Raw genomic sequence first — 24708 nt, forward strand, 5'->3', positions numbered from 1 at the left:
TCCAATTATAGCAAGTTCCTTGAAAAAAATCTTAATTAGACGTTAACGCACGCACTGCCATACCTGACTTCCAAGGGTGCCACCGACGCAAACACAGACTAATAAGAGATACTACATATGACGCAAATATGCGTTCAAAATGTATAAATAATTATGACGGTGGCACTGGGCGAAATTCCGAAAACGCATATATGCGTCGGTGGCAGTTAATGCGTTTATCCTGCGTTAATTTATCTTTTTGAAAAGGGTGAATGTTAATGAAACAAGTATTTACTTTAATTTTTTATTGATAAATTCACATTCAAATTATAGACCACTTTGATGACAGATATTACAATATGGGAGTTCTACAGACAATTTTTTAATTATTATTTATTACTTATACTGTATCGGTACTTTTCAATTTCTAAATCTACTGAAACATTAGCTACATCGATTTTAGGGTGCGTAAATGCTTCAAATTTCAGTGTTACGAGTGAGCCAGCAATAAGTAAGTCGGAAAATAGACAATTGAAAATACAATATTACATCACTTCATTTACGATTTCCACAATACACATAATCAACGAACGTCAAAAATATTTCTATATTAATAAGACTACTACATTTAATAGTTACTGTCAAAATTATAAAATGCCTGCGTTAGAATATACCCATGGTCTCGCGCAATGGGCCCTCTAGTTGAGGTATTTCGACAATATTCCAACAGAAATCCATCTCTTACCAGCATAAAAACAGCGTGTAACAGTCATGATTGTTTGGAAAATAAACCAAAATAAACAAAGTGAAATAAATAAACATAGTATAATCCCGGACGAAAGCTTCGTGCAACATAAAACCAGAAATAAAATGTCTATCCCGACCTGACTGTAAAGTGTTAAAACACCATCTCCATGGATGATATCCCAACGAGGACAAGTCATGAACATCTTGACATGTCAGAAAATAAAATGTGACTCTTAATTACGCTAGCCGACTTGATCAAATGTGGCGCAGTGTCATTAGATTAGGTACGCATTAACTGACAGGTATTTTGTATGCCACTCAAACTAGGTTTACAGTAAGAACATAATTAAGAGGAATTACAATGCCGCTCTACGCCAGTTCATTAAATAACCTGCCCGCTCTAGCGTGAATATTAATTTGACGTATCGAGTGAAGTGTAGGAATGGTGTGTGTATGTACTGCGGAGGTGTAAGGATCAGTGAGCTGTAAGTCGGTAGAGCGGGAGTGGCACGACCCCGGGCGGCGAGCCGCGCCCTGAGATTCAGCGCCCGCGACCCGTTCGCTTGCACACCGGCACCGTCTCATCGCACTCGCACCGCACTCTTCCATCCTATCAACATTGTCGCACAAAAGCTGTACTAAATTCAGCCCGACCTTGTATTATTGCGATATAAACGAGGCGCTCTAGTACTCGCACTCTCTAACGAGACGGTCGAGCCAAATTTCGTACAACCTGCTGAACCATATATCCGTTGACAACTACTTAAGTAATAAACATGCTCGGATAAGTATGTATTTATTTGAAATTGAAATGGCTATTTAGTTTTTACTCGATTTCCGCTAACAGTTATAATATTATTTCATTATTATAGTTATAAATATCCGCTGTTCGAGGAAAACGGGACCATAGGAATCTCGGGTCCCGCGTATATCCGCGAACGTCTTATCTAAGACGATCGTCATGTCGCTTAGGTAGAGATGTGCGGGCCGGGTCCGTGAGCGGTGCGTGCGGGGCGGGGCGGGGCTTACGAGTCCCCCCACCAGTCCTGGCCGCCGCTGCTGCCGCCTCCGCCACCGCCGCCGTACGAGCCGCCGTAGTTGCCACCGTACGATCCACCGCCGCCGCCGTATGCGAAACCTTTACAAACATTTACAACTACCTCGTATACTTCATCACTTAGATGTAAAAATAACTTCGCATGTTGGTTCATCAACGATTAACAATCACAATTCTAGTTCTGAACGACAACACTACTTTGTACTGCAAAACGAGTTAAAGATGCTTACCAGAGCCAATGGAAGAAGGCCCAGCGCTGCGCGGGGGCTGGCGCGACTGCGTACGGAAATCGCGCGCGCCGAAGCCGCTGCCGCTGCCGCTGTTGAACCGGCCGCCGCCGCCGCCTCCGCCGCCGGAACGGCTGCCGGCGCGCCGTCCGCCGCCGCCCAGTCGGCCATCTGCTGCGGTGCTTGTCAGCCAACTAATCAACAATTCAATATTGTTAGTTATCGTTACGTGTGTCTCTGAAAATTTGTTCTTAGTTTTCCAATAACTGGATGCAAGCGCAGATCGCTTCATAGATCCTGACCACCTTGCACGTCCTCTTTGCCTGATTAAGACAGCACATTGTATGCCAATAAGGTGAGTAAGTCGGTATAATGGGGTTGATGCCAAAGGATGCCAAAGACGCCATAATTTAATACAGCCTTTTCAATTATCTTCAGTGCTTTTTATTTGCAGTCTTTTTAGATATAAGTTAACAGGTTTTATAAGTCTTAGTGATAATTTGAATCCAAGGGGAAAATACACACAACATCATATTATTAACATGTAAATGACATCAATACGCGACATTTACTCACTTGGGCACATCCTGCTTGGCTTCGACCAGCAGCTCGACGAGGTCGCGCGCCAGCCCGCGGTTGGAGTCGTTGAAGAATGACGTAGCGACGCCAAGGTTGCCCATGCGGCCGGTACGCCCGATACGATGCACGTATTCCTCCACGTCCGAAGGCAAATCGAAGTTGATCACGTGACGCACGTGCGGTATGTCCAGACCTGGAAGTGAGATGGACGGTTGAATGCGAGAGATAAGTTCACTAATGAATACGTACCCGGGAGATAAGCTTGGAGCAGTCGCTGCTGTGAATATTACGCAGATCGATGCTTGCTGTTCTCTCGATAGCACGGATAACGTTTAGAATTTTAGATCGACGCTATTATTAGCTAATTTTTCGATTTGTTCCAGATTCGTCATATTCCTCATTTGTCATATACGTAATGCAACCCTTTCCTAAATTTTCGTCATAGTCAGTAAATTATTGTCTAATAACCGTAGTACGGTCAAGGGCATAAATCCATACTAATATTATAAATGCGGAAGTGTGTGTGTTTGTACGTTTGTGTGTCTGTGCGTTTGTATGTTTGTCCGCGGGAAAAAGCTAGTATGTTACCAAGACGTCAAAAATATCTATACACCTTTTTGCCACTAAAAATAAGGTCGATGTATAAATATTTTGACGCTATGGCTGTATATAAATATATACTAAGCGGCACAAAATTTGGCCCACCCTTCATACAAAATCACTCATTCTGCATACATTTGAGGGCCAGATTTTTTGCCGCTCAGTATATTTTTGCATTCGACTGTACAAAGTAATTACTTAGTACAACCTGTCCTAATACTTATTAATCCTGTAAGCATGTGATTTTATTTAACTGTGAAATGACAAGTTGGAATATGACTAGTTATCGAGGAGGAAAGGTGGTTTTCCACCGGCGAGGCGAGATGAGACGAGGCGTGACGAGAATTGAAATTTGTATTGCGGCGCCCGCGGCGGGTCGCGGCAGGCGCGCGAAAATGCATACAAATTTCAATTCTCGTCTCGCCTCGTCTCGCCTCGCCGGTGGAAAATCACCATTAAAGTGTCGAATTAGCAATATGCGGATCAGAAAGAAACAAATCTTTCATCATATTTGCACGAAAACAACGCCTTAACAAGCACACTAACTTGTATGCAATGCTCTAAATAAAGCCCACGCGTATTTCCTATTGCGATTACAATGCTATATTTTTTTATTGTGATAACACATCGTTTCTGACATACTACAGGTTCAAGTTCAAGTAAAGAGGATACTTACCTCAAACTCGAAATAGAACTTAAAGGGTCTGACTGGTCTCCCGTAGTAAAACTGCCGCTGGCTGAAATCTTTCTTATGTGTGTTTATTTGTCTCAATATAAGTTTTTTTTTCTAATTTTAAGTCTGGAAGTCTCTTGGTTTAGACAAAAAGTTTTTTTAGCCAAAGTAGTGGTCCGATTTCACTGAAATTTGGATATAATGTAAATAATAACAACTTCCAAAAAAAAAAAAAGTTCCGCCTCATTCCCATAGGCGTAAAAATCGACTTTTAACTAAATAAAATCAATACTTACGACATACAGAGTAAAAATGTCATATTAATTGCACACACTCAAAAATCATCGTCATTCAAGAATATTACTGATATGCCGCCCAGTAAAACCCTATAATTTTCGCAGACAAAGGCCCGGGAAACAGCCAGTCATATGACAGCGCTCTTTTTCAAGGCTTGTTGGTATGGCATGGCAGAAGACAGTTAATAAACAGCGAGGTTTAGGTGTTCTGACCTCTGGCGGCGACGGCGGTAGCGACCAGGATGGGCGTCTGTCCGGTGCGGAAGCGACGCAGCGCCTCCTCTCGCTCGCGCTGCGTGCGGTCGCCGTGGATCGACGTCACCGGGTACCCGTCGTTGTCCAAGTATTCCTCAAGCTGGTCAGCGCCTGTCGCCATAACAAAAACATTATACACTGCCTAGTGATTCATCGAATAGGCTTTTATAGGGTTGCGATCACCTGTTCTCGCTAAATGCACACTTCAAATACCTGACATTGGGATTAAATCAGCTATTAAAATATAAATTGCCAATGGATTAGGTTCGCTTGAAGAAAGTATAAGAAATGGAAGCTCTAGTCTATCATATTTGAAGTAAATATGTGTAGTAGGCAAAGTTGAATGTTGCATACAACTAGAAGCAACAACTGCTATAAATAATTCAAATATAAATTAATTGAGCGACTTTTGTTATTCTAAAATGAAAGAAACAAGCGGTATACCTTTCTTAGTCTCCACGAACACGAGAGTAAGCTGATCCTCCTCGGGGCGCGAGTTCTTCAGTAAGTTGGAGGCGTTCAGCAAATCCAACAAGAACGAGCGCTTTTGTGACTCTTCTACCCAGACCACCTAGCAAACAAATACACATGGTCTTAAAAAAAACTGTAGTATGATTTAATCCACATTAAAGCGTGAAATCTCTTTAGTTATTTCTATGATCCTCAGTAAATTCAATACAATTTACGATTTCATTTTTTTTGTAAGTATTAGGAGGCAAACCTAGCATGGGTGACAGCACAATCAGTGTTACCAACCTTCTGGGTGATGTTTTCCGACGTGGACCCAACGCGTCCGACCGCGAGGAAGACGTAGTTGCTGAGGAAGTCCTGCGCCAGCACTTGAATCTGCTTGGGGAAGGTCGCCGAGAACATGAGGGTCTGCCGCTCGCCGGTCTTGGGCATGGTGTGGTACTCGACGATCTTGCGGATCTGCGGCTCGAAGCCCATGTCCAGCATGCGATCGGCCTCGTCGAGCACGAGATGGCGGCAGTGGTCGAGCGCCACGCGGCCGCGCGCCAGCATGTCCACCAGCCGCCCGGGCGTCGCCACCAGCAGGTGGCAGCCGCGCTCCAGCTCGCGGAACTGCTCGTGGATCGGCGACCCTCCGTACCTGCGCAATGCTCAAATCAGTGCTTCGTTATCAGTGCGCCTGCAGCGGACGGTGGGCCATTATACAGATTTAGTGAATGTTTTGCTCACATTTTGTCGGAAAAGTTCGTATTTATCTTGTTTTTTACCTTCAGTTAACTTATTGAGAAAGCAAGATGAATACGAACTTTACCGACAAAATACGATGGAAAAACATTATTCAATAGATCTGTAATAACCAGAGCCCGGAATTTTCGCGGCATTTTTGATCTGTCATAGTGACTCCTCACTTATCGACTCTACCTAAACGATATCGATAATAATAATATCGTAAAATTCGTATTCATCTTGCTTTATCATTGTTTCATTGCCTTATGCATATTTATATCGGCCAAGAGCGTGTCGGACACGCCAAAATAGGGTTCCATAGCCATTACAAAAAAATATAAGTTAATTTTTTTTAAGGATTTCGTATTTTACACGGAATATTCCAAGTTTACGTATATTTTATACCTTAGGCTGCTATTTACATCATTTATTGAATGGGGGGGTTGGCATCTTTTTAACTTTTTAATTTTTCATCAAGTCAATTATTTTAAGTTAAAAAGGCCATGGAAATGTTGGCACAAGTCATACAGCCATGTCTAATCTTTTTGTTGGCTCTTAAATATTTTGGGGTGGAAAATACAGCGCCAGAAAGCATAAGAAAAATCTTGGAATAAAAAATTTTACAATAATACAAGACAATGTTTATTCATTATTCATCATTTTTTGAAAAGCTTTATATTAGGAATAGCAATTAGGCTTCGTATTAGTTAAACGGACTCGCAAGCTCGTCCGTTTAATACTCATACTCAGCCAGCAATTGCCTACTTCCAGGCCACGACATTAATCTACTATTAACATGTTGTGTATCGATATATTGATATTGGATATCGGAAGTCGATAAGTGAGAAGTCACTATGGCAGATCAAAAATACCGGAATATTCCGGGCTCTGGTTATTATAGATCTATTGAATAATGTTTTTCCATCGTATTTTCTCGGAAAAGTTCGTATTCATCTTGCTTTCTCAATTAGTTTACTGAAGCTAATTGAAAAAACCGGCCAAGAGCGTGTCGGACACGCCCAAAATAGGGTTCCATAGCCATTACAAAAAATATAAGTTAATATTTTTTTAAGGATTTCGTATTTTATACGGAATATTCCAAGTTTACGTATATTTTATACCTTAGGCTGCTATTTACTCATATTTGAGAGGGGGGGGGGGGGGGGGAAATTTGCACTTTAAAGTTGAATATTTCGCAAACAAATCACTGAATCAAAGGTAGTCTTAAAATACTTATCTAACAATACGCCACACTATAGCGTTGGATGAGAAAAAAAATACCCCCATTTTATGTATATGGGAGCCACGCTAAAAAAAGTTTTTTTTTATTGTTCTATTTTGTCGGCATAGTTTACATATATATCCGTGCAAAATTACAGATTTCTAGCGTTGATAGTCCCTGAGCAAAGCCGCGGACGGACAGACAGACAGACATGGCGAAACTATAAGGGTTCCGTTTTTGCAATTTTGGCTCCGGAACCCTAAAAAGCAAGATAAATACGAACTTTTCCGACTAAATGTGACGGCAAAATATTCACTACATCTGTATAATGGCCCACCGCCCGCTGCAGGCGGAGCGGACTACGTAAATACAGAGTCCGTTTAACTCGCAACAGCGAACTGTGCTTCCACTGAATAACCAGTCATGTCATAAGCTTGTTAATCCGGTCCGCAAAGACCTCCGTTACCGCTCATAACCTTTTTTAGTGGAAGGCGGGCATAAAATAAGATTTCCCCACCGTTATCGTTAACACTTTAGTGATTCTATGGTCTTTGGCAGTAAGTAAATATATCAGTTGTCATATGAGTTACGTAATAACTGTAATATAATCTGCAGTGACGATAGAGCATAGATAGGTTTTTAACGCCCACTTGTAGCGGATGAAGGCTTTTAGGAGGGCAGTGGCAAAATAACGTTCAGACAAAATTGGAAGGTAGGTTAGCCAAATATGTGGTCTACCACCCTAAAGTTGATAATCGTTTGCATGTTATAAAACAATAATGCCAATAGACTTGAAAGTTCGACTTTAGCGACATATTCATTTGATAGGAACTTGTTTAAAAATTGATAGACCACTTCTTTGGCTGCTGGTACTACTTTGTAAACATGAGAGGGGGCGATAGGATGAGTTTTGAATGAGCACCTATCTATGCCATAGAGCATGTACAAAAAGTATCAAATCGAACCGTTTTGTGACAAAACGAACACTGCAAAACTGCGAAACCAACCATCAAACATCGACGCTCATAAAAACAATAGCAGCGCATTGCAGTTATACTTACACAACGCAGGGGCGCACTCGGGAGCGGTAAGCAAACTTGCGCGCTTCGTCGAATATCTGCGTGGCGAGCTCGCGAGTGGGAGCCAGAACCAATCCAAGTGGATACTGCTTTCGCCGGTTGTACGGGCTGCAACAAATAACTTTCGTTCTAAAACTTGGAACATTGAGCGAGATATGAGGTTGCTGCCAGTCACACCCAGCTAAGAAGTCTTTGAAGGTATGGTAAATTGCTGATTTTACATGCATCATTGTATATTGAATTGCAAAAAGTTGGGACATGTTAACCAGTTATTAACTATGCAAATTATGCATACACATGGTTATTTTTTGACAACGGAAAATTTTCTTACTATTATTAATAACGCCACCCTTGGACGTATGTTTATGTATACTAGGGGATCAATCCATATGGGTCAGTATGGGGAAATCATAAACTAGAAGAGATAGCGAAATCTGTTCATAGAAACCATGGCATCAATTTTAGGATAACAAAAAAACAGCTCTCTCAGTTAGCTTCAGTACCCATCGTACAGCCGTACATTTTTGATTTTGACATACATGAGACACTAAATAACAAATTTTATAATAATCAACCATGTTTTTATATATAACATAGGCCAATGATGATGACAATATTAATGGATATGAAAATGACAATAATTAATACTTCTCGGCGGAAAAACAACATGCACATTTATTTTGTACATCTGAACTTGTAACTCACCCCGTGTGCTTGACAGGCCCGGCTTCGTACATCTGGTTGAGTATGGGCACTAGGAAGGCGGCGGTCTTCCCGGAGCCGGTCTGCGCGCACGCCATCAAGTCGCGGTGCGCGAGCACGATCGGGATCGCGTACTTCTGCACCGGCGTCGGCTTGTCGTAGCGGGCGTGGCTTATGTTCGCGCGAGTTATTTCCGTCAGGTTAACGTCCTCGAACTGCGAAAATGCAAATTTATTATTTAACGAGAAATCTTTTATTGATTGAAAATAAGTTTTGCACGTTATAATTATCCTCGTGAGTCCTTGCATACTAAAGTACAAAACAACAGTAAGAATAATGGCCGAATGTACTTTATATAGCACAAATTGTTCATTTAATAAAGAATTTTGAGAATTTTGTAATGATATTATTAGTATAAAATTACACCCCAGGGCAAAATTATACAAACAAAGTTGTTTTTCTTAATATTTAAAACTATAACGGTTCCGTTTTTGCCATTTTGGCTCAGGAACCCTAAAAATGAATCGCCGAAATGTATGTACGCGCATAACTTCCGAACGACAGCACCGAATTTAATAACAATTTTTTTGTTGTATACCTTTTCGTCAGGACAAGGTTTGTGCTAAGCAAAATATAAGTAGTAAAATATAAGATATTTGTGTTTTTTTTAATCACTTTTTTTATTGTCATATAGCTTGTTTCCATGCTTTTGGCCTGGCGTGTAAGTTGTAACTCTACTCATATCTGTAACTGATTATGTTAAAAACATACTTGATTTAAGATAACTAAATATGTTTCATGTATAACTAACAGTTACAAATATCCTATGAACTCATTTATTAATCTGATAATTCTGGGAAATGGACGCCTTCAACATCGCTCTTGTCAGATATTTATAATTGATATAATATACTTGGTAATAATCAATTGATTAGCAACAATGCAATTGACTTGACTCAAAATGACATGTTGTTTATATTTAAAAATCCCCGCGCGAGCAAAAGAAAGTTGTCCTATGCTATGATTTACTTGTTTTTGATTCACAATGATCTTATATTTCTCCAACTCAACCTTCCTTCGTTAACAAAAGGTATCATCAGGTTAACATGCGAGACAAAAGGACACGTTGTCATTCAACGCACTTCATGCATGCATTCAGTTTCGATGTCAACGAGTTTATTTAGAGTTGCGTCGACGTTTAAGAAGGGTTTGGAATTATACTGACCACGAATGACGTCACCAATTTTAACATTGCGCAATGAATGTTCACGATGTATTTTATCTAGAAATATAGACTAGCTCATTAGTTGCCGTATGGCAGTTAGTTTTAATGTTGCACTTACAATTGTGGTTGAATTGATTACTTAATGATTACCAGTTGAAACATAAAAGTATTATGTTACCAAGTCAGTTGTGCATCTGCAAGTAGTTGGCACTGTCATAAATGCCAAATAGAAATCTGAGTCAAGCACAAGCTACTTTCATTGAAGCGTGCTAGTTATACATAGGCGTGTATGTGTTTTAACTTACGCTTAGCGCCTAGTAAGTATGTGTATATTGGGTATAATATAATCCCTAAAAATAATTTAAGAGATGCCCTCTAACAGTAAACTCAAACCACTTAATTTTTATAGTATAATCAAAGCCACATATAGCTCACCTTGGCAATGACCCAATTTACGGATTAACTCACTATATGGAAAACTACAAGGTATTCATCCATATCAGATAGGATTTTGACATATACTGGTTTGTTGGTAAAAGAACACTCGGCAGTGGTGGCACAGAGATAGATATGCAACCATGACTTCATTGCTAATACACTTTGTGATCATATTTTTAGGGGTTGCGTGCTGGAGAAAATAGTGCTCATTAGATTTCGTAACCAATTTGCTCAGAATGCTATGCAAAACGTCGAATGCTGAATATGTCAATCTGTCAACAACGTAAAATAGCAGCAGCTGTAACTTTTCCGACCGTATTTCGTATTTTAAATATTGAAAACTAGTTAAAATATAGTATTTCGTATTTTATATTTCAAATACACGACTTAAAAATATTTTGTATGTCATATTTTAAATACATGTGATTTTGTATTTAAATTTAAGCAAAGCATGCATTTTTCGCAGCTTTATATGTATGCAAGCTGTCTTCAAATATTGCAAATCGAATTTCACCCACTTCTAGTGATCGAAATGAAATGCAAATACAGTCCTCGAAAAGCACAACCACCAAAAATCTTGTGTTAAAAATAAAAGAAGAAGTTTTCATTAACCCAATGGCAAGGGCTATCGTTTTTTGTCTTTCTAGATGGCGCCACTGTTGCGTGAGGTTTTTAAGTGTGGCTTTCCAAGTCTGTTATACGGGCGTGAAAACAAAGTTTAGATTAAAATCATATTTAATACACCTTAAAACCGTATCATAAAAATATCGAGCAACCACACTGTTGCGTAGTCCCGTTTTGTTTGGAAAAAAAGGGAGGACGGAAGTTTCCGAAAGACAAAACTGTCTCAAAACACAGACATTCATTGCCCCGTAACGCATGATTGCCATGATTAATTTCAGGTAATGCAAAATATTCACAAAATTATTCTAATTATAAATAAACTCGCGTAGCTCACCCAAAAACTATGAGAATTGAAATTCCGGAGACCTCACGCCTCTACGTCGACCTAGCGCCTCTAGCGGCGAATTCATACGCGATAGCCCTCATTATTACTTGTTAATATTATAGGCAGTTATTAACTTACGCTTGTAATAAAGTCCGGTACGCGGTCGCCGCTGGCCTCAACTGGGATATCCTCGTATTTGGAGAAGTTGATGCCGGTGTTGCCGGTGCCAAACAACTCCAGCTCCTGCCGCTCGTCGCGAGGTAGCGGGATCGTCCAGTCATTCTGACAAAAAACATGCCCTTCCTTACTACTAAAGCCTATGTATGATGCTGGAGACTCCACAATGCCATTTTTGGAATTAAAACAGAAAACCAAAAGTAAAAGCTGGTAAAATAATATTTTTCCTTTTTATTCCCTAAAACTAGAACAGTGTTGAAAAGTTGAATGAAATGGATTAAGATTACATAAAGATAAAAACCTAAGAGAATGCCAGATGAATACCCCTTTAAGAGCATGCCTCAGATGAACATCTCTAACATATCCGAAAATCATTGGCACTGACACATTTCAGGATACTACTTGAAGAAAGCTGAGCGAGGTACAGTCGGAGTAAAAAAGGTTCGTCACCCTAAGATCTATTTTCTCTTGCTCAGTATGAGCGCTAATCTGCTTTACCGATTGAGTAGGACATACTGCGTCAACCTGTCAACCTGCTAAACATAATCAGGTGACCATAGCAGCCCTACCACTACACCTTGGCACTGACAAACACTGACAATTAAATAGAACATTATTTGATTGAAACTTTGTTTATTACTAAGGTTTTGTATTGATATGAAACTAGATATATGTTAGAGGTGTATATTATTTTGACCCATGTTATCATGTCAAGTAAGTGTTATTTGATATGCACTTGTCTACTTAGTACATTGGTTTCAAAACGTAGAGTCTATGACTTTGTAAAGGAATCAATTTAATAACTGACGAAGGTTTTCCTACCCCCACTGTACCTACACGTTAGTGTGGAACACTTGCCACTCTTGTCTTCTTAGTAGATATAAGTCTATTTTTGTAACACTAGTCAGTCCATCAGCCGCGTAGCGACAAGGTCACGTATCGAGGCCGCCATTCGCTATGCGTAGCGGGTAAGTACGCAGCTTGAAATTAAAGACGGTCACTGACTCTTGGGTCAAATCTGAGCAAGAGGTCAATAGAGTTGGTGGTTAAAGTCTTACTGTGAGCCCTTGAAGACCTCTTTGACTAGATATCTGAATGATGTCCAAATACGGCCAGGTACTAATTTAAAAATACTGAACATAAGCTAACAACCTTTATAAATAAACGAGTCTGCATATTTTAAGCATCTTGAGCTCCTTTAAGAATCTGTCATACTATTTACTGTTTAGTAATAAATGTTTTGGGCTTTACCTCGTCCCTGCGAGAGCTCGTGCGGCGGACGTCGTCGGAGGCCCAGCGCGAGTTGCCGCGGTCGTCCGAGCGTGGCTCGGGCTCCTTCCAGCGGTCGTTGCGCGGCGGCGGCGGCTCGTTGTAGTCTTCGTCACGGCGGATGTCCCGCTCCATGCCGCGCTCGCGCCCGCCGCCGCTGCCGCCGCCGCTGCCGCCTGCGCTACCGCCTCCGCTGCCGCCACCGCCTCCGCGCCCGCGGTCCCCCCATCTGTCGTTCTCAGCCCAGCGATCTGAGTCGCCATTCTGATATCCTGAATCGCGACCTGCTCAAATAAATTGTGTCAAAAGATAACAATATGTACCCGACCAACACGGGTGTGATTTCTCGAAATTAGCTATAGGCGCCAAGCAAATTGTGGGATAATCGCTTCGAATCAATTGCTTGGATGGAGCATAGTGAGAACCAAAATATAGATAAGAATTGTTTGACCATTTGCACTGCAAGCAAAGCATGTGTTTAAAGCTTTTTTTTTTACTCTATTCTTTAGCACAGTTTCCAACGCGAACGGAGACTCATTATGACTTAGTTCAACTCACATAGATCAAATTTTACATAGGTTCGGTGCAAGTACTTTCATGTACCTGATTGTTGTTGTATGTAAAACTGAGTCAGTATGGAGTCCGCTCCGCTCGCTGTGTAAATTGGGCTTTTCAATCACATTTAACTTCGCAGGGCTCATACTTCATCAAAAATCTTTTGTACTAAAAGTTCTATTGTAGTCCTTCGGTAGCAATACTTATTTAGCACTAGTCCTTAATTCAGCTTTTTAAGTCTGTTACATAAAATAAAAGAAAAATTGTTTGCTCCTTTTCTGTTAGGTTATCTAATCACTAAAAAATAGGTGAACAGTATAACACACAATACATACTTTCTAACACTGTACAAAGGAATGCATGGAATGTATTACAAAATCAATTAGAACATAAATATTTGAAGGGCAATATAATTTTGTCGGTTAATTTTGGAAGAAAAAAAAACTCATAAGAAACCATGCAGATTTTGGTTGAAATTTTGTTTACTTGTATTGTCATCCAAGTTTAATACTATTATGTACTGTACCAAATTTTAATGCAATCCAAAACGTTTTATAACCTGATTTTTCTATTTAAATAACAATTATTAGGTATAATATATTTTATTTTTGTGTCTTATTCTTGACATAAATAACACAGATTTACAGATAAAAAATAAACATCCTTATGAGAACACATTGTTTTTGGAACTATGTTAATTTTTACTCATAAATTTTTCGTAGGATTCTGTTGGCCCATATGAATAAAGAAAAGTATAAGAAATTGTTCATTCGCCATGATTAAAGTATTAGCATATAACTGACGACCGGATGGCTAAGTGGTTAGAGAACCAGACTACGAAGCTTGAGGTCCTGGGTTTGAATCCCAGCCGGGGCAGGTATTTGTGTGAATAACACAAATGTTTGTTCTCGGGTCTTGGATGTTTAATATGTATTTAAGTGTGTATTTATCTATATAAGTATGTTTATCCGTTGCCTAGTATCCATAGTAAAAGCTTTGCTTAGTTTGGGACTAGATCAATTGGTGTCAAGTGTCCCATGATATTTATTATTTATTTATTTATTATAACATGATAATAATAATATAAAGTGTATACCTGATAAATTGCAAGTCAATTCTTATATTTTTCTTTATTCACCTGGCCCATTGTCCTTCGAGTATTTATATAAAGTAATTAATATAGGTAACAAATGTAGGTATATTTTATAAAACTCCTATTCTTTTACATTCCATGCACTATTCTCTGAATTTTGAACTAATTTACTATAAGTACTGGACAAGTCAGAGCAAAGCCCTGAGAACCCTGTATATCTATCTAATATATGATATTTTCGTGTCACAGTGTTTGTGACCAAACTCCTCCAAAACTGGCTTGACCGATTTTTATGATTTTTTTTATGTATATTCGGTAGGTCCTACGCGGACGGAGTCGCGGGCAACAGCTAGTTATAAATATAAAACACAAACATGGCTAGAAGTTGAGCTGTTGAAAGTCCATGTATGATTTAATAATCATTTCCTACAGTTCGTTCTCATTGAAGCAGAGGTCAATAGGTGACTTTGATAACAACTGTCAACTGGCACGATGCAAACCTCACACCTTGTTCCTAACTACTGATTCTGGCTTTAAAGGTCAAAAGAGAAATGTATTGAATTCATTCTTGTTACTGCTCTTGTACAATATTTTGTCAAATATCAATTAAAGGCAGAAGCCCTTGGGAAACAAATTAATTCAAGTTATTAGTGCGACCGCCTTACCAACACAATAAATTGCAGTGCAAAATCAGCCAGTACACTATTGATAATATCTGTAGTCATACTTTTTTTTTTGTAGATAGGGTGTCCACATTCCAGCAACATTGTAGTGTAATCGTGGCACTGACTTGGCCAGGAATTTTCCATCATATTTTGCTGATCTTGCTTGTTAGTAATTGGAACCTGTTACATTAATATGAGACTAGCCTAGCTATCTATGAGTATAGCGTGACAAAGAAATTGAGCATTACCGCGGTCCCTGCGCGGGTATCGCGAATCGTAGCCGCGATCGTAGTCATGTTCGCGGTCGCGGTCGCGGTCGTCGCGCCGACCACCACGGTCGTAGCCTCTAGAGCCGCCTCCCAATGATGAACGGTTGTCTCTTGACTCGCTAGGACGCTCGTCTAAGCTTGAACGCTTAGACTCTTCCCCTGAACACAAGTTAGTCTCATGTAACTAATTCTAAATGCTTGTGACTACCTTCCCTTGAAGTCATTTAAACATTAACACATTTTGCTCACCCTCATGGCAGTGTTGCGGATAAAGCAACATTTGTTTCAAAATAATTAAGGTACAGCAATCATAATAATAGCATATACCTAAATAAGATCTAGTCTTAACAGTCGACTCACACTTGGCCGGTTTTTTTTATTCACACGTGGTAACTTAGTTATTTTGGGTACAAGAAAATAAATTCCAAGGCCTGTTAGTCTACCCTGTATACCATAAAAGAAAAAAAAACACCTTAATGTATAACACACTGAATTACAATAGTTTTCACAACTTCTTTCTATCACATGGTATATAGCCTCCTGAGGCCCGAAATATACATATAAAAATTTTGTTTTCACAATTTGAACCAAATGTCAATCAAGTAAGGTTCAAATTATTATTTTTTATATTACGCCAGGCCCCACGAGGATAGGATAAGGGTAGAAAGATATTATGATGAATGTGGTTTAGACTATGGTTTTAGGGATTACAAAGTTACAGTTTCTAAATATTTAAATTTTGCTAGATACCTACATAACATTATGAATGTATGCCATTGTTGTCTGCAGTGATAGGAAATTTTATAGATAAAATGTCAATGTGCCAATTTTTAATCTTGTTCTGTTAAAAATTCAAGCAACTGAATATGATGAATACTAAATGAAACAAACCAAATGCTTAAAAAGCCTAGCTCAGGCTACACATACAAAGTCACAAAGATATACTTTTACTTATTTTATCCTTGGACTTGTTAGTTATTTTTTAGATAAGAGAAAAAGTGCTAGTTCTAAATAAAATTAGGAACCTACTGATGTGTATATAACTAGCATGCTTAGCTTAGCTGTGTTGTGCTGAGCCAGCCACCATCATATTAATGTTTCATGGAATACATTGGTAATATGGTCTTACCGTGTGAAGCGTTAGGCTGCAACTGCCGACGCAGAGGCGGGGGGATGTAGGGGTTAGCACTCTTAGGAGCTTGGTGCTGCAAGTCCAGACCAGCAAGCTGAAGGACAAACATGAAAAATCATTTTTTATTTCAGGTCAAAGTCGAAGTCCTTTATTGCATTTAGGCTATAACAAGCACTTATAAATGACAACAAAAAAATTACCACCGGTTCGGAAAAAACCTGTTGAGAAGAATCCGGCAAAAAAACCTACCTCGTTGACAAGGTATATGTTTAGGAGGTAGGTATTGTGGCAGCACTATCAACAGGGTCAGTGTTGGCCAAGTGTTTGTACCTGACTAATGGATAGAAAACTAATAGGTAGTATATTTAATTTTGTGAAATTTATGCTCTTGTGTTAGCACCTACTTTCTCACAGGCTGATAAAACTGGTTTAGGATGTGTTTGTGTTGTTTAACTTTGATCATTCATTGAACTTGTTAAACAGATTGCAACCATCTTAATTAGATTACTTATAGGTCAAAACTGAAATAGCTTTCAAAGTGCCTCTTACATTTTACTAATACTTAATAAATTAAATCAGTTCTGAAACCTAATTACCTATTGTAATAATAGGTAAAAGTATGGTCAGTTAGACATGAGCATGACTAAAGAAGCATAACCAAATACCCATTATATATAGGTATACCAACTACATTTTTAATTAAACTAAGCAATAGTACTAAAAACATCATTATACCATTGATATATGGCTAAAGGTGAATATTCTCTAAAGCACTTTAAATCAAATTAAGTATCATAAAAAAAGAAAAATTATAAAAAAAAAAAATTGTACACAACCTTAAGACTCGGTAGACGCGCGTACAATACTTAAATATACACCCATGGCTGTGTACAGGCCCTTCTATGTTTCAAATAAAGTTTGAAAAAGATAGCTATTCTAAATAATTCCCTAATAGAAAATTGTATTCGTGCGATGTGTAGTTCCGCGCCATGACATGCAATTACTATACGTAACAATGACCTCACGGTAATATGAGTTTCGAAAGGCACCTGCTATATGTCCAAAGCAAAGAAAGTAAGAAAATATACCAGAAATTTAACGCTAGCAAACTAAATCAAATGCTTCTAGAGCCAAGTCGCCATGTTGGTTATTGCTAGCGGGACACGTAAAGTGGAACTGAGATTCTCATTTCCATAGCATGTTAGGTTAACTTCCTCATGACTGAGAAAACCTATGACATATTTGCAAGGTTCGATTTAGGCTTTACTCAATATATGGATTTTACTCCAATACAAGGAAAAATCAATACAAAGTGGACACGAGGTACCGACCTGCTGCTCTAGACCTGTTCCATTTTGGTTGGTAACATTACTCATATTACTACCAAGCGGTACGTTTTTTTGGGAACTTTTCTCCAAAATACTATACAATTACAGTCTACAATTAATTTTGCACCAACACAAATTCACAAAATCACATGAAAAGGCTTCAATTTATCCTCCGAAATCACTTTTCATTCGCAGTTATTGTTCTTCACGGAATTGACGGAATTATACGGGGATCATTCACTCACGACAATGTTTTCACTTTAAAATAAAATTACCTCAAATTACGTTCGAGTAGACGTATTTTAGATCCGCCACGTTTTGATTTTGTTGGTTCAATTTAATTAAAAATATTACACAATATGTTATAACTTGTTTAAATCACAATATAAAATATGTTTAACACTAAATAGTAAAGCATATCGTTAACGAATTCAAAATAATGAATGTTGCTCTGTCATTGGAAGCCATGAATAGTACTCACAAATGGGTAATTCAGCGAAACGGCAACACTGTGGAATGACAAAACTGCTTTACCGTAAGAGTAGCTCATTTCCGTTTTTAGTTTTACTATCCAGCAACAGATGGCAGTTTAAAATTATGGCCAATGCCCATAGCTAATAAATTAAAATTGAATACTATTGCCGTATGGTCTAAGGTCCGAACTTAAAAAGATCTTCACCGGTCTGATAATAGAATGAATCGTTTTTATAAAAAAAATTGTATAGTAGAAATGGGTTTGCTAAAAAAACTCTGGACTGGCTATTTTTAATTACTTTTTAAAATAGTTATTTGTGCAACAAGAGAGCAAAGTGGTTTTTTGTCGCGAGTGTTGATTTTGAATCACGAGTAAGCGATGGATTCTATGATTGAATCACGAGCGTAGCGAGATGCAAAAAAACTTTGGTCTCGTGTGACACTTACAACTTTTCACCTCAGCAGCGAGAACATAATTTAAAGGTTAGAATAAACCACATATACCTACCTATTTACAAAACCAATACAAAAACTTTAAAACATCCGATATAATAATCCGATTATTAAGAAACAAATTAGTGTAGTAATCACATTTAAAACCACTCCACTCAAAAATGATACGTACAGTCATAGGCGTATATAGGGGTGGGTACTGCCCACCTCAGGATGTTGGGCTACCGATTCAAAATTCTATAATACCTACTGATATCTTCACACAAATCCAGGCCAGGTCCCCCCTGAAAAATAACTCTTAGATACCTACGCCAATGCGTACAGTCGCCATTACATCTCTAAAAAGATACCAGAAAGTTAAGAATGCCACACAACGATTAAGTCTCCGGTAAGTAGAGAGGTTTTGAATTCAGAATGAAAAAGTGTCCAGAGGGGTTACTACGAAATTCTTAAATCGAAGTTCGTATCGTACCGTCCCTTTCCCTCTCGTATTAAATAATATAAGCGTCAGCGGGACGACAAGATATGAAGTTCGAATTTTGCATTAAGTAGTATAGCTCAGTACGATACAAATCTCAAAAACACGAAAAAAAAACAAAGCAACGGCTTTCGTGCAACGAAGTTGAACTTGAGGTTGAGGCTGAAAGTGCGGGAAAATTTTGTAATTTTGGGAATATTTCGTTAGTTAAATTTAATTTAAGATTATAATTAACACATTTGCTCCTTTCTCTTGCTTTTTCGTGTTGAAGTGAAAGTGACAGGTCAAAGTGAAGTTCAAATATTAGGGATTCAGTCAGTAGACTCAGCACGGTACTGTACTCAGCATTTAAAAAAAATAAAGTTACTTTGTTTCACGGAGTGAGCAAAATGCGACTTTGCTCACTCATTTTTCATAACAAAACGTACCTTTTGGAGGTACTGAGGTGAAAAATGATTTTTCAAATTAATTGTTGCAATATCGAGATAATAGAACAAATTTTATATCAACGTTAAGTGATGGTTGTCTGCAAAAAATTCGGTCCGGTTCGGTTGGGGGTTTGCGAATTTTAAAGATTCAAAGGCTGCATGTCTGGTTTCCATAGTAAGTAAGTCAGCCCTTAGGCTTGCGTTTTTTTGTGAGTACCTACCTCTTATAAGTGAAGAATATAAACTATGCTGAATATGAACCTCCTACTTGTGACAGTTTTTGACTTAGTACCTACGTATGTTTTTTTTTCAAGATTTCTTTTCTTCTTTCTTATCTTATAGGACCACAATTTCACTCTGTTATAAAACAACGTAACTAAGCCGTGTTTGGGCTTAAATGGAATAGTAGTGGATACACTGGCTACAAAGGCAAGGCTAAAAAGTGAGTAATAAAGAAAATAATTAACAAAAAAGTAACCGACTGCAAAAAAATAACAAAAAATGGAACCGACTACAAAAACCTTGAAAATATTTTTCTAGGTACCTCCTAGTACCTACTAGCTCGAAGTCGGTGGCACAGCACGACCCAGCAGGAGGGATTGAAACCCATAGTTTGTGTAGGTGAGGTAGACGACGATTGTTCCACTCCTGCTGGCTCGTGTTGAGGTGAAGGTACAATATTCCATTTTTTGTTATTTTTTAATTTTTTTGGAGTCTTTTTTACTTTTTTTTTGCAAAAAGATATTATATTCATTAAAATATTTTTCCCACCATAGATTTGCCCTTTTTTTCTCAAACTAATGGAGCGATCGGTTTTCTCTATGGCAACATTACTTGTGGAAACCCCCTAAACATTTATTATTAATAGTTTGACGCGTAGGTCTGGTAAATAAAACGCGATTGTTCCACTGTGCTGGTCACTTTTTCACGTGTTGATCATTGCCATTTGGCACAATAATACCCTTTAGGATTATTAGGCGTCCTACCTTTTTTTATCAATTAACCCTTACGACCTTTAGAGAGCCCTCTCAAGGTATCGAGAGTCCCCGACGTTTGTGGATTTCCCCTGCGCTCTTAAATACTAAATTTCATATGTGTTTTATTCCAGGGGTTCAAGGTCCTATGTGTTAGAGGTCCTGGCTCAAGCCTGGTAAATAAGTGTGAAACTATCGACTGCCTACGGTTTTTTTTTCAAGATTTGCCCTAGGGCTCAAAACTAACCGCAATAGGATCAAAAAGGTTTTCTCTACCTGGCCTTTGTTGAGTTCATAATGTTTTTAATTTTCTTTTATAATATTATTATAATGTACATTTCTTATCAAGGACTTGGGATCGGTCGTCGTACATTTTTTTTAGCCTGTTACTGTAATCAGTGTAAAAACAAGTGCATTTCGACACCTGTTGATAAATCTTTTTGCATCTTCAAATCTCGGAACCGTCAAAGGGTAGGTAATTTGTTTTTATTGCTATTTCATAATGTTCATTTCACATTATTTCAGTTCAATTTTTAATTTTGCATTTGCCATTTCTTTTTTATGTGCTTCTTTTGTCGTGGTTGTACGAGCTCTTGACAGCTCATACACTTTCTTGATAGGTTTCTTGTAGATTAGAACAGGAAAGAAGATTTAAACTTGATAACTTGCTTTATTTAAATACGTGTGCACACTTATGATTAACGAACGTGAACTGCCGTGTTTTGCATAAAAAAAGCACAATAATAATTATGAATAAAATGCTGATGATGCTCTGACGCAAGTGCGATGTAATCGTACAGTGGTAAATTATATTCCCTTTGTCCGCGTGGAGGGATTAGCACTTTTTCACATAGTTAATTATTTAAAATCAAATTATCAATATAATCAACATTTATTGCCAAGGTGAGTTGCTCAATATATTTGGCTAGATGGTTTGTAAACAATAGTCTACAAATTATAATCAGTCTCTAAGATATAACAAGATTTCAGCAGGGCTACTACGAAACTCGAAGTTCGTGTCGTGCGGTCCTTCTCGCTCTCGTATTAAATAGTATAAGTGTCAGAGGGACCGCACGACACGCACTTCGAGTTTCGAGTTTCGTAGTAGCCCTGCTGAAGCTCCCTATGGTAGGGAGGTTCAGGCACCCCCTGTGGGTGGTTTGGGCATGACATATAAAACGCCCAATATTCATAAATAAACCCAACATAAAAAGTTATTATAATCTCAAATTGTATTATATCTAAATACTTAACAACAGTAATCAACAGAGTAAATAAATTTAAATATTTAACACTTATTATATTACCCATAAAAGTTTATCGAATGCATAGTTAGAGCTACCTCGTTTGGTATTATTAGTTGCTTTTGGTTTTGGCAGTTTAGTTTTGATATAATTTAGTGGGACACTGGTTTTGTCGTCTATGTCAGGAAATAGAAAAATGTGTTTCGCATCTTGCTCTTCGGGATCATCGGGGGGGGGAGGCCAAACATCTCTTCCAATCCATGAACTATCTCCAAATCGTTGAGTATTCCTTCTACTTTTACTCATTCTGAAGATTGTCTGTAACACGCAACTCGTCACGGGCAAAGTTTATTTCATTAATTTAATCCCTTGCTGTACATATATACCTATTATTACTAGTAAAGCTTTAGTTTTGAAACTCGTATGTAATGTAAGATATTTGAGGATTTACTAAATAAATCATAAGTGTTCGTTCAATACTTAGAATAAAATCGCAAAGTGCAGATCTATTGAATATTTTTTTTCCATCGTTTTTGTCGTTTGTCGGAAAAGTTCGTATTTCTCTTGCTTTCTCAAATAACTCCAGTAAACTTCAGTGAGCTAGTTGAGAAAACAAGATAAATGCGAACTTTTCCGACAAAATACGATGGCAACTAATGTAAACTTTAGTACAGCGTAAATAAATAAATATTGTGTGCACCGTGCACGGCAGGTCATGAGTTTTTGGACGATACATGTTTAGGGTTCCGTAGTCAAATGGCAAAAAACGGAACCCTTATGGATTCGTCATGTCTGTCTGTCTGTCTGTCTGTTCGTCCGTATGTCCCGTCCCAGCCACTTTTTTCCGAAACTATAAGAACTATACTGTTAAGTAGGTAGATGTATTCGGTGAACCGCATTAAGATTTTCACACAAAAATTGAAAAAAAAAACAATAAATTTTGGGGGTTCCCCATACTTAGAACTGAAACTTAAAATTTTTATTGAAGTTTCTAATATATTTTTTTCGAAACTGAATAGTTTGCGCGAGAGACACTTCCAAAGTGGTAAAATGTACCCCCCCCCCTGCAGCTTCTAAAATAAGATAATGATAAAACTAAAAAAAATATATGGTGTACATTACCAAGCAAACTTCCACCGAAAATTGGCTTAAACGAGATCTAGTAAGTAGTTTTTTTAATAAGTCATAAATCGTAAAGGAAACTTTTATATTATTTTACTTGCTGCTGCTACGGAACCCTTCATGGGCGAGTCCGACTCGCACTTGGCCGCTTTTTAAATTAGTATATTGGCCCACCAAGTTTCCCCTATAAACAAGTGCATAGAATACCTAAAATTGATTAGCCCCTGAAGCTCGGTGCCTCTTAAAGTTGGTATAGAGTAGAAGGAGGAGAGCAATCTTGTATGGGAAAAAGTTGCAAAGGTGTCCAGCTGCAAGGTGTGCAGGTGCAAAGTGTAAATGATACTTAGAGCGTCTGAAATGATTTAGTAAAAATTACATTAAGTAGGTACTTATATCCTAAAATATCCGCATCTATCAACAACTGGGTCTAGGTACTTGTAATTTTACTGTCCCAATGGGCACGAATTTACGTTTACCTAAATACTTATCGTTGCATAAATTAAACACAAGCGACCCAATTATCCTAAATGCCGGCAAATCACAAGTTTCCGGTGGCGAGTGGGCGGCGGAACTTGAGGATGGCCTTAGCTTGCTAATACGCATATAAAACAAATTCAGTTTGCATCCCGACTGGTTGCCGACCAGATCCAAAATGAGTCGCCTTGCACTTTTATTTGTGTTTATGTTCATCGGCGAGATTTGCTGTTGGTCTCTGCCTTTAAATAATCTGAAGAAAGGCGAGCATAACCCCGAACAACCGCCAATGGAAGAAAAGTTATTAGTGATGGGCATCTGGTCTGAAGATTCACCGAAACTGCTGAGGACGGTCGAGTGCCCGCAGGGGCAGAAGAGGGACTTGAACGGATACTGTCGTGAAGTGTGGTACGACGACTATGAACCATCCAACCAGTATTACTAATAAACGGTGCCTGTACAAAATGATTAACTGAAATAAATACTCAATCATGTTCTTCGAGTTTTCGATTGAATAAAACATTAAAAACTTTTTATCTCACTTAATTAGTATGCTATAATTAAACTAAATATTTTTATAAGTGTTGGCTGTGAATTCAAGTGTATTAGGGAATATTTTAGGTTAATTCAGGTACAATCAAGGGCATCATAATCTTTTTTTTCACGGGGGGCCTTGTAACTATACTATTGTCACTGATATATTGTAATAAAACGAATCAGTAGGTAGATACAGTCGAGCGAAGAAATATGAACAACCAAAACGCTTCAAAAAGTGTACCAATACCATAAACTCTTAGGTACTCTGACAGAATAAGGCCGTGATAGATAACATATTTTTGAGTGGTTCAAAATATATTTTGCACTTGACTGTATGTCGATAGATATAGGTATAAAAAACTTAATCAACAAACATGCCATGACAATTGTACGAAAACAAACAATTTAAGTTGTACCTAACATAGACAAAATATAGTAAAGACCGGCAATCTCCATCCATCTCCTCCATATGAAAAATCGAACTAGATGTCGTCAGATGTATTAAAAAGTGATTAAAACATGGTTGTAATCAATCATATAAATTAAGTTGTCACGACACAGCCGCGAAAAGGGGCCGACTCAGCATGTGCTGCGACATTGCTGTCACAGCGCTGATATTCTGTCAGAACCAGTAGCATTTGGTTGACGCTCTCAGTCACATATTTAAGTAGGTACTATAATATATAATTTAAGGTTTAAATAACAAACATAACAGATATTCTTGGGTACAGGTACCTAATGCAATAACAACAAAAACAAAGATTTTCGTAGCCTGGATTTTCGTATGTAACAGATATGAAATAAAACGATA

At 38.2% G+C, this 24708-nt stretch overlaps 1 protein-coding gene across 2 annotated transcripts; it reads right to left on the reverse strand.

The window, feature by feature from the left end:
- Nucleotides 1-269: 269 nt before the first annotated feature.
- bel (ATP-dependent RNA helicase bel) lies at nucleotides 270-17962 on the reverse strand. Of its 2 annotated transcripts, XM_074088533.1 has the most exons (13): nucleotides 17717-17961; nucleotides 16383-16479; nucleotides 15233-15412; nucleotides 12654-12955; nucleotides 11364-11507; nucleotides 8617-8828; nucleotides 7894-8019; nucleotides 5170-5524; nucleotides 4858-4984; nucleotides 4372-4524; nucleotides 2587-2782; nucleotides 2014-2204; nucleotides 270-1864 (listed from the first exon to the last, which is right to left on the reverse strand). In XM_074088533.1, exons 1-13 carry the CDS (start codon nucleotides 17759-17761, stop codon nucleotides 1752-1754), a joined length of 2241 nt encoding a protein of 746 aa, XP_073944634.1. In that variant the 5' UTR covers nucleotides 17762-17961; the 3' UTR covers nucleotides 270-1751. The 2 variants fall into 2 exon arrangements, with proteins under 2 accessions (XP_073944634.1, XP_073944641.1); XM_074088540.1 differs by lacking the exon at nucleotides 15233-15412 and having other exon boundaries at nucleotides 17717-17962.
- Nucleotides 17963-24708: the final 6746 nt, after the last annotated feature.

The sequence above is a fragment of the Choristoneura fumiferana genome, chromosome Z (genome assembly GCF_025370935.1).
Source record: "Choristoneura fumiferana chromosome Z, NRCan_CFum_1, whole genome shotgun sequence".
NCBI classification, from domain to species: Eukaryota; Metazoa; Arthropoda; class Insecta; order Lepidoptera; family Tortricidae; genus Choristoneura; species Choristoneura fumiferana.

Bases quoted from the DNA above. Each gene is read 5' to 3' on its own strand.
- bel (XM_074088533.1), bottom strand. From the start codon at position 17,761: ATGAGTAATGTTACCAACCAAAATGGAACAGGTCTAGAGCAGCAG. The intron at 12,956-15,232 runs GTAATGCTCAAT...TTATTTGAGCAG, and splicing joins ATACCCGCGCAGGGACCGCG to GTCGCGATTCAGGATATCAG. The intron at 4,985-5,169 runs GTTGGTAACACT...TTTGTTTGCTAG, and splicing joins CGGAAAACATCACCCAGAAG to GTGGTCTGGGTAGAAGAGTC.